The sequence below is a fragment of the Antennarius striatus genome, chromosome 4 (assembly GCF_040054535.1).
Source record: "Antennarius striatus isolate MH-2024 chromosome 4, ASM4005453v1, whole genome shotgun sequence".
Lineage (NCBI taxonomy): Eukaryota > Metazoa > Chordata > Actinopteri > Lophiiformes > Antennariidae > Antennarius > Antennarius striatus.
The window spans coordinates 11371151-11380869 of record NC_090779.1 but is presented as its reverse complement, the minus strand read 5'-3'; the positions used below and the strand labels follow the sequence as shown (position 1 = coordinate 11380869).

General features: G+C 39.9%; 1 protein-coding gene across 2 annotated transcripts; it reads left to right on the top strand.

The window, feature by feature from the left end:
- Positions 1-1060: 1060 nt before the first annotated feature.
- Positions 1061-9591, top strand: synm (synemin, intermediate filament protein). Of its 2 annotated transcripts, XM_068312360.1 has the most exons (5): positions 1061-2186; positions 3250-3374; positions 4914-4996; positions 5554-5626; positions 5723-9591. In XM_068312360.1, the coding sequence occupies exons 1-5, from the start codon at positions 1395-1397 to the stop codon at positions 7599-7601; spliced, it is 2952 nt and encodes a 983-aa protein (XP_068168461.1). In that variant the 5' UTR covers positions 1061-1394; the 3' UTR covers positions 7602-9591. The 2 variants fall into 2 exon arrangements, with proteins under 2 accessions (XP_068168461.1, XP_068168460.1); XM_068312359.1 differs by having other exon boundaries at positions 1062-2186; positions 5554-9591.
- Positions 9592-9719: the final 128 nt, after the last annotated feature.

Sequence of the window (9719 nt, the reverse complement as noted above, 5' to 3'; positions counted from 1 at the left end):
GAAAATTAAAATACTACTGTACTTAAGACAATAATAAGACAATAAAAATATACAAATAGGTTGAATAGAACACCACATACAGAAATTTTAGAAAGTGAAAAATAATGTCAAGTCAGTTCCTCATTATAGTCTTAAATTTTAGTTGTTTCTTCTTCTTCTTCTTTTTTTACCTTGGATGAAGATGTCCAGCAATGAGTTGTTGATCTTAAAATATCCATTGGAGACTTCAACTCTTTTGAGTTTTTTTCATAATATCAACCTGTAATGGCTGCTGTTCAGTTAGAATTAACTGTCTGAAAAGGTCCTGAACGGCGGTGAGCCCCCCACTGTCCTGTTAGTGCAGTCGGGACAGTCATTACCCAACGTTAGCTTCCGCATCTCAGTTTTCTGACGCTTGACGGCGCTGTTCTCCAACAAATGGAGGAGGGGTGCCTTTGAGGGAGTGATGCATTCAAATCTCCAGTAAATTTGGTAGTATTATTTATTAGAAACCTGTAAGTATATCTTCAGACATACAGCACAGGGAAAAATAACCAGGCAAAACTGTCACTCTTTTCATATTTTAAGACTACTGTAGAATGTTTGTCATGGTTTGTAACAAGACATAATCTGACAAACGGTTTTAAGTGTTGTTCAATCAATTTGTACTCAATACCTGCTGCTGAAGTTAATCATTCATTGATAGGTAATCTATTTATTTTCTTTTTCTCTTATCTGGTCTTACAGTAATTACAAATTTCCATCAGGGTCTATCTATCTATCTATCTATCTATCTATCTATCTATCTATCTATCTATCTATCTATCTATCTATCTATCTATCTATCTATCTGATTTCAAACTTTATTGTTATTATTTATTGAATTATTCCCATTGTTATCTGGGAAATGTTAAAAAAATGTACCTTTTCACCCACTAACAGTCAAGCAATAGAGAGGTGGTCTAACTTTAATCAAAACTGCATACTTTGGAAAAAGTGACAAGAGAGATAAAAATTAAAAAATATGCTGTTTTTCAAGTATTTTTCCTTCTTCAAACTTTACATGTAAACCTTTCTTCATATGAAAATCTCAGCATCAAACAACATTTTTTTTACCGGATCACATTTATTTTCCAGATATGCACTACTGTATTACAGTACTGCAAATTCCTAGTTCCGATATTTCAGACAGCCCCTGAAGGCATCGTTACATCTGCCAGGGACGTGGACGCGCTCGGGACGCTCTGGCGGGGCAGACAGGGAACGCCTTCCTCCTCCTCCTCCTGCACTTGTCAAAGGCCACGAACTGCACGTCGCATCACAGTCGTGCCCACAGACGCACCGGGACAACCAGCTTCCCAAATTAAATCACAGACGAGACAATTTTTGGTCACTTCTTATAATCCGGTGACACGATGTTGCCTTTTAAGAGAACTTTTGAGAGCGAGAAGCAGCAGCTGCAGGAGCTCAACAGCAGACTTTTCCAGTATCTTTCCAGAACCAAGCAGCTGGAGCAAGAAAACACTCATCTGATCACAGAAATAAATAAACTCCGACAAACGAAGGAACTGGAGCCGAGGTTGAAGGACGAGATGCGGGATCTGAGGAGAATGGTGTCGCAGCTGTCGCTGGAGAAGTCCCGGGCTGAGATGGAGAGGGAGAAGGTGTGGCGGGAGCTGCAGACGGTCCGGTCTCTGTGCAGCGAGCAGTCCGAGGTGTGCAGGGACATCAGCGGGGAGCTGAAAGGTTGCGAAAAAGAGCTTCACCAAGCTCACCAGACCAACAGTGAGCTCCAGCAGCGCCTGTTCCAGCTGGAGAACGAGTGTCAATGCCTGGAGGACGCGCACAGGCAGGAAGTGGACCATCTCCGGCGTCAGGTGGAGTACCGGATGGTGCCCATCGTCACCCAAACATACCGCGGGCCTCCGGCGGCCTCCGTGGAGGAGGTGCAAAGATATGCCCACGGGGTGTCCGAAGGGTGGATCGAGACCCTGGAGATATACCAGAGCAAGGTGGATGAGATGGATCAGTCCATTAAAGAGGACCAGGCGATGCTGGGCGACCTGCAGAGAGAGAAGCTGCTGTATGTGTCAGAGATGGACAAATTATACACAGAGGCGGAGAAGCAGGGCCGGATTCAAATGCAGCTTGAAGAAGAAGTCACACAAATGCAGGAAAAATTCCGCTCGGACTGTGGTGAATATCAGGTGAGTGTCTTTCAGAAGGAACTTCACAAAATCTAGAACACGTCAGTGAGTTGGTGAAACTGGGCGGGATCCTACAAAGGATTAACGGTTAGTCCACCAAATATCTTCAGAATCGTTTCAGATAGAAAGATGAAACAAAAAGCACGTTACTCGGGCAGCAAAGGGGATGAAAATGAGACGATGACCTTGACCTTGAGAATACTAGGTCAAGGTCAAATTTCAACTTTTGTACACTCAGGAACCAGATAAGATAGAAAGATGAGGGAGAAGGTCAGTGTAAAATCATAGATCAAAACACTAGCTTTGACCTATGCATATAGGTCAGGGTAAAATTTTTAATTCAGGGGTTTCGCGGAATGTTGCAGTTATTCTAAGGGGCTTCAGGATGTAATGACCTCTGAAACCTTGTAAGCAGCTCCTCCTGGCTTCTTTCTGTCCTTCAAGCACACTCAGCAGATAGTTGCTATCTTTTAAATTTATTTCACCCTCCCCACCCCGGTACATAATTGTAAGTGGTGACTGACTGAGATTTTGTGCTCCTTTAGCTGCCACGGATCTTGTGTGCAAACATTTGACCCCTGTATAAAAGGATTGAGTAGCTAGCCTAGCTAAAGGACATTCCTTTTCCCAGTACACTGTGGCTGCAGGATTACTCCACCCAGTTAAACCAATTAGATGTCAGACTGACAAATCCTTATTAGCCGACCTAAAGATGGAGCACTAAGCAGTCGGTTACCAATCACTGCATGTGTTATACAGTAAGGTGTTGTGTGACAGAAACACTTCTCTCAGTTTATGCCCGTGATGATAGATTATGACATCTGTTGCAGTGCGTCAGATGCTAATGGAATAAAGCCATGACCAAATTAAAGAAACCAGACCTCCAGATCATTATAGAAGTCCAGTCCGTTCACCAGGTTTTTATATTAGAACCCGACAAAGATAAGTGTGGACTCTCAACAGAGTCAGCACAGATTTTTAGGAACACTGTATCGTTATAAAATTACAACATGTGCAAAGTGAAATCTTGTTGAGTTTTTTTTTCTTGCCTTTATTCCTCCAGACCATCATTGAGCAGCTTGAGCATGAGAGGGAAATGATGGCTGACATTATCGCAGAAAAGATGAGAGAGCATCAGCACCTTCTCCAGATTAAGATGGATTTGAGCATGGAGGTGGCTGCCTACAGGTAATGAGTTTTATCACTATATGTAATGATTTCACAGCAATGGTTTTTACTGGTCATAATGGGAGAAGGGATATAGTTCTATTCTAGCCTTGGCAGCCTGACAATGAGCCAGCACTCACAATGCCAGGACATGGAGACGGAGCAACAAGCCTAAATTGAGGGATTATGCATCTTCATTATTTGTAGCTGTTTTTTTCATACACTGGCATGTTCTACCTGAACCATGAAATGATCGGAAGTATAGTTGCTTTAATTGGGGATTATTATTTTGAAGTGTACAAATATACAGCATTGCTGGCTTCTCTATGCTTTTTCATGAGTTAGGAAATCAAGAGTTCCCAATTAAAATTGCCTCAAATTTGAAAAAAGTCTATTTAAAAAAGTCAATTTTTATTCCTGCAAGAAGAGTTTAATAATTGTACCAACCCCTTACTGCAATACTCTTAGTTTCTTTCATTCATTCATTCATTCATTCATCTTCTGCTGCTTCATCCGCCGCAGCGGGTCACGGGGAACTGGAGCCTAATTCAGCTGGCATAGGGCGTGAGGCAGGGGACACTCCGGGAGCCACACACAAAGACACTTATATACTTTTAAAGAACTCAGGTTTTAATGGTCATGAAATGTTCAAATCTAAACACTAAAAAACTACAAATCAATATTTGTGCACATTTAGATTTTTATAAGTGTAGTTCACATACTACACAAAGGTCTTTTAATAAAGTTGTTCAAGCAGTCTTTGTATTTTATTTTAAGCATTTCAGGAGCAGGACAGATCATATGTGGCATGTCATTTCCTGTAATAGCATATCTAGGCTTCATGCACTGAGCATAGTCGGATCTGACGGTGACATACTAAATTTAACGTAGTTATTCATGAGACAGTTTTAAATATAGATTGTTTTGTTGTCATTACCTCTGACTTCATATCCCAGAACTTCACAGGAAGTTCTTTTGGTAGTTGTTCTACTTCAGATTGCCTCTAAACGGTTGATTCCTCTTGTACATCTGATTTGTTTAGACTTTTTGGAACTGACTGAATGTTTACTTGGAGAGGTACATGCGCTTTTGCACATGTCACGAGTCAGCTTTTCCTTTAGGATTCACAGGGAAGTGTGGACCGCCCCACATTGTAGCTGTTATTTTTAGTCCAGTCTTTCTCCAGAGAGGTAGTTTCTCTGAGACGTTTTGCTTTGCTCAGATCAGTTGTGCATTTGTTGGAGCTAATTATAACAAGATCTTTATTACATGACAGCAGTGTTATTGATTATTACCACCCTGTATGACCAGGACTTGGGTTCATACCATCTTGTAAGCTTTTTGTGTTGAGTCTGAAACTGTTGACATGGAAAAGTCAAATGATCTACATGCTTTTGCGAGGTACAGTATGTGTTTCAATGTTTTTTCAATGTTCTTTCAATGTTTTTGATTTATGCTACATGAGGGAACAGATGTTGCCATTGGAAAAACTTTGAACCAGTTTTTATAATGCTTTATTTGCTCTTCAGATGTATTCTGCCTTCTGTCTTGTATGTTCAGATCTCTTCTGGAAGGTGAAAGAGGAGAGGCTTTGCAAGATGGACGTAGGAGGATGTCTCAACATCAGAGGGAACGAGTCATTGGTAGAGTATTAAAAAGTATTTATTGTTATTAGAAGAAGACATCAAGAGTAAATTGTGAGACTTACTTTAAAGGAGATAATTATTTGTCTTCTAAACTGGTTAAATGAGATGATTCTTATGTACAAACACTGTGTATGGTTTATGTGCGGGGCAATGTCTTGGCAAGGATAAATGAATGTAGTCTTCACTGGCTGTCTGGAAAAGCTTCACTGATGGTGAGATTCCAGGAAGTCACTTCTCCCTACAAAAACAGTATTGAACATGTCTTCCACGAAAGGATGAGATTCATGAGTTATTGCAATTTTTGTATTATTTTGGGCAATTAATACAAGTAAGACATGACTTATTAAACGGTGAGCTTGACACGTGCTGTTAGGCTTCCTTGTTATCGGCATTAATCAATCAACCAATCAATCAACCTTTACTTATATAGCGCTTAATCACATTATCAGACATTTCAAAGTCCTTAAACACCTCAGTTTCATAATCACAGAAAAAAGGTTCATGTTAATTTCTCTACATACATTATATTTCCTGCTATTTACTCTCTGCCTCAGATATCAGGATGCCTGCTCATCCCTATACTCCGAGAGCTTCCACCTCAACCACCAGACAACAAACGGATATCAGGTACATGCAGCCAACTTCAAACCTGAGAAGATCTCCTGTGCCTCTCTCTGGGACACTTAGTTCCTCGAGGGTCATTCCTATTTCCATTATGGGCAGGGCTAAATACCAGAGTCCTGCATCCAGAAGGGACATGGTGTCATTTGCCAAGGCTCAGGCTGCCTCTTCTGCTCCTACTATCACATCCTCCACAACCACCAAAAATAAACAAACAGACCAAAGAGAAGACCAAACTACTCCAAATGTGCCAAAAACCACAGGAAGCAATAAAACTGTGGAAATCAAACCGGTTTCTGAGATAGAGGACATAGTCAGTCCCATCGAATTCCCCACAACTGAGACCAAATCAGTGAGGGTGGTGTCACCACCAATGATGAGCCTCAGCCAGAAAACTGAGACAGAAAGTGACAAGCCAATACCAGATCTAAAAGAGAGAACTGATCATGGAGATAAGGTCAAAGATAAGGAGAAAAGTCAGTCCACGGTAGCCTCAAGTGAAAAAAAAATATTAGACTCTGTGTCTGTAGAGGAGATCATTGAGAAGGTGATAAAACCAGCAGGGTTGGAAGCCAAGGTTTGCTCCTCGGGAGAATCAAAGGTGAGGTATCATGTTGAGAAAACCGAGCAGGAAGATGGCACGACTAAAACACAGATTGTGCTGGAGTCTAAAGTAGAGGAAGACCTGGATATTTGTGAGGACTCTACACTGGATGAGCTACTGAACCAAGGAGTTAAGAAGGTGTCACTGGAGGACTTCAAGGATACAGAAACAGGAAGCATGATCAAGAACTTGTTAAGTGGCCTGCAAGGAAGTGAGGACCTTGAAAATAGGTCTGTCAACGTGGAAATCATTGAGGAACCAGTAGAGTCCTACAGTGATGAGGAGCTGGAAGTTAAACACAAGCCCAGCTTTGATGAATCTACCACAACATATTTCCAAATTGAGGAGCTAGAAAATGTTCCTCATGACACTCAGTTTCTGAGCAGTGATAATGTCATGAAAACCTTCACGACAGAGCCAGATCACAGCAAAACTGGACAAGTTCGAGAAGTTTCAAGAGAGAGTGAATCTTCATATTTCTCCCATGACCGAGAGCCCAATGAGTATTTTGTCTCCTCACCAGATGATAATCTTTCTGAGCCTGAGGAGTGTGGAGGAATCACCTCATATGGCCATTACGGTATCTTAGATGATCTGTCAGATGAGCGGTATTACCAAGATGATTGTCCTCCCACGAGAAGAGTGACTGTAGAAGAAAGTGACGAATACAAGTACATATCAGGTGATCACTCTTTTCTCAAAGAAAGTTTCCCTGAGTGCATAATAGAAGAGGAGGTTCGCGTCTCCCCTGTAGTGCAGGAATCAGTGCTTGGGTTTCTGAGAGAGGATTCTTTGGAGCCCAGAGAGCAGTTGAAGGGCGCTTTGGAGCAGCTACAAAGCTCAGTGTCGGGTCCATTGAGGGAGGAGTTGGCTTTCTTTGCCAAAGTGAGTAAAGAAAGTCCACAGAATATCAGAAAAGTCCAACAGTCAAGCGACAGTGGTGCCACTACTATAGTTGCAGAGCTGAATGTTTCTCAAACGCTGGAAGACTCTGGACTGTTGGAGGCAGAAGATGATATATCTGAAGAGCAGATCTTAAAAGCTCTAAGATCTTCTAACCTCGGACTTGAGAGCGCCTTCCAGGGTGGGGCAGGAGGAGGTTACAGCATCAGAGTATCCAAAGAGGAAGATGTAATTTATGGTGACAAGAGTGAAGACTTTCCTGATAAAGAAGGGTCGTCATCTGAAATTAGCGAGAAATATATTAAATTGGGGGCAGCAGAAAAGTCCTTCACATTCAAGATGGACAAACCAGACAGCTATGCTAAGACAGCCCCAGAGCCAGAGATGCAATCTCAAATCTTGGAGACCAAGGTGAAGATTTCTCAAGAGAAAAGAATTGCAACAGTTTTCCTTGAAAGCCCAACAGATGATTAAGGAACAATTCAATCAAAATATTGTCAAACTATCTGTCAATATTATTTGATCAGGTGAGCATAAAGAGGTCCTGAGACAGCAGGACTTATCCATGCTGTTGGCTAACACCATTATCATTCTGTAAGCACTACAGTTAATCATATGGCCTAACTCATGTTGGTGCAGCTTCTCATTATAACTACTTTATAATTCTGAGAACCCTTGGGCAATACTGCTATGAAAAATGTTATATGCTAATTAATGTAGGTTATCTTTTGTCAGGATTGTAAAATTTACCTAATGTAGCAAATGATTCTGTGGATCCCTAGAAAGCTGTACTGGTACGCTCTATCTATTAACTGTGCTCCACCATGTGCAGTTTGGCTCATAAACTTGTCTGTAAGTGTGATTAAGTTAAGGTCTATCAGCTTCTCCTCAAAAATGGAAAGATATAAAATAATTCCAAAAAATTTCCCCTATGATTGGTTGAGGTATCAGATATGAGCATCTCATAATCGAAGGTTTAAATTAAGAAATTTATACATTTGAGGGCATGTTTGAATTTAGATTTTCATGTAATTCCTAGTGATAGAAGGTCAGGTGTACCCGCATCTGTGCAAACTGAGTTTTGTTAAATAAATATTTTCCAGTCACGAGTTTTAGTTATATCATGAAAGGTTTGTTTATACTCTACACTTCTCTAATTTCATACTTTTTGGAGCTGTAGAGCTTAATCTGCAGTTGGCAGCATACCGACACACTAACCTTTATATTATGGTGGTGTTTGTCATATCGCTGATCCTACTTTGTTAATATTTAATAAAAGACTTGAAAAGTTATGAGGTGGGTTTGCGGATTAGGGCTTTGACATTCATTTTTAGTTGGGCACTGCTACCAAGAAGAATAGAATTAGTGTGTACTGCTTCTTGGATGATAGTGGTAATATTTCTATGATTGTCAGTGTAGTGTAAAGAATATAGCTAAGATTGAAGCTGAGGATGGTACAGTGGAAGTGTAGAAAAAGCTGATTTGTCTTCAGAAAAAAGTTTTAAACGTTGAGATGCGGTGTAATTTAACGAACTGCGGAAGTAGAAGACAGTTTGAAGTGCCAAAAAAGAGTTATGGTTAAAACTTCACACATTACTGCAAAGTGTGCTATTCATAGTTTCATGTCACTCAAAACCAATGTAATATTACACATTTTGATTTAGATATCTTAATAAATAACCACAACTTGGTTATGTGATCAATGTAATGCATGTTAAAATGTGTGTAAAATGTCTATCTTCATGTGGTACACATCACATCATGTTATTCAAACTGTCGCCACTGAGATCTGAACAAGTCTTGAAGGAATGGGAATTCAATATGAGAATATACTGGACACAGTATATGAATCATAATGGGCTGTCAAAGCAAGACAGAGCGAGTACCTTTTTTTTTCAGCAGTTGTATCATTCAAGTTGTATCATTCAGTTGTATCATTCAAGAAAATGTAATAGCCTCTGGGTTTAATATTCAGTATATCAATTTTGGCTTAAAGGATTCATGACATAGAATCTTTTGGGATCATCATCAGCTTAGCGGCATTGACTTTTCATTGGGGTATGTGGTGTTGTGTGCTGATTTCAGAGACAGAAATGGTTTACTATAATCGGTCTGTTAGATGTTTTACACATTTACTCAAATAAATGTAAAGTTTAGTCTTGATAACCAGACTTTACATATTGGCACAGGATTTACTGAGGGTGTAATGATTTTATCAATATGTTCACTGGAACCTCCATGAAATATGAGGAGTCTTGCTGCACTCAGTTCCAGATACAGCATGCTTCCATAAAATATCTCATCTGGAAACCATAACAATTTAAACACAAAATATCAGTGAGCTAGAATTTGGGTTTACAAATAAATCTATGAGTTTCTGTATTTGTATGACCAGTTGAATCCAAATACCATGTGCCATTTATAACAATAAAAAAGCAGCTTACAATAAACTCTGTTGATGTAATGTTTAATGAGTTCAATGTTCTTTAAGAGTTTTCAGCACAAATCTTCCAGCATCATTCTATTTACTGACAAAATGAATTATAGTAATTAAACAGATTTATCGATTTTGTTAAAAAAAAAGTATTAGAC

Bases quoted from the DNA above. Each gene is read 5' to 3' on its own strand.
- synm (XM_068312359.1), top strand. From the start codon at position 1,395: ATGTTGCCTTTTAAGAGAACTTTTGAGAGCGAGAAGCAGCAGCTGCAG. The intron at 2,187-3,249 runs GTGAGTGTCTTT...TTATTCCTCCAG, and splicing joins CGGACTGTGGTGAATATCAG to ACCATCATTGAGCAGCTTGA. The intron at 4,997-5,553 runs GTAGAGTATTAA...TCTCTGCCTCAG, and splicing joins TCAGAGGGAACGAGTCATTG to ATATCAGGATGCCTGCTCAT.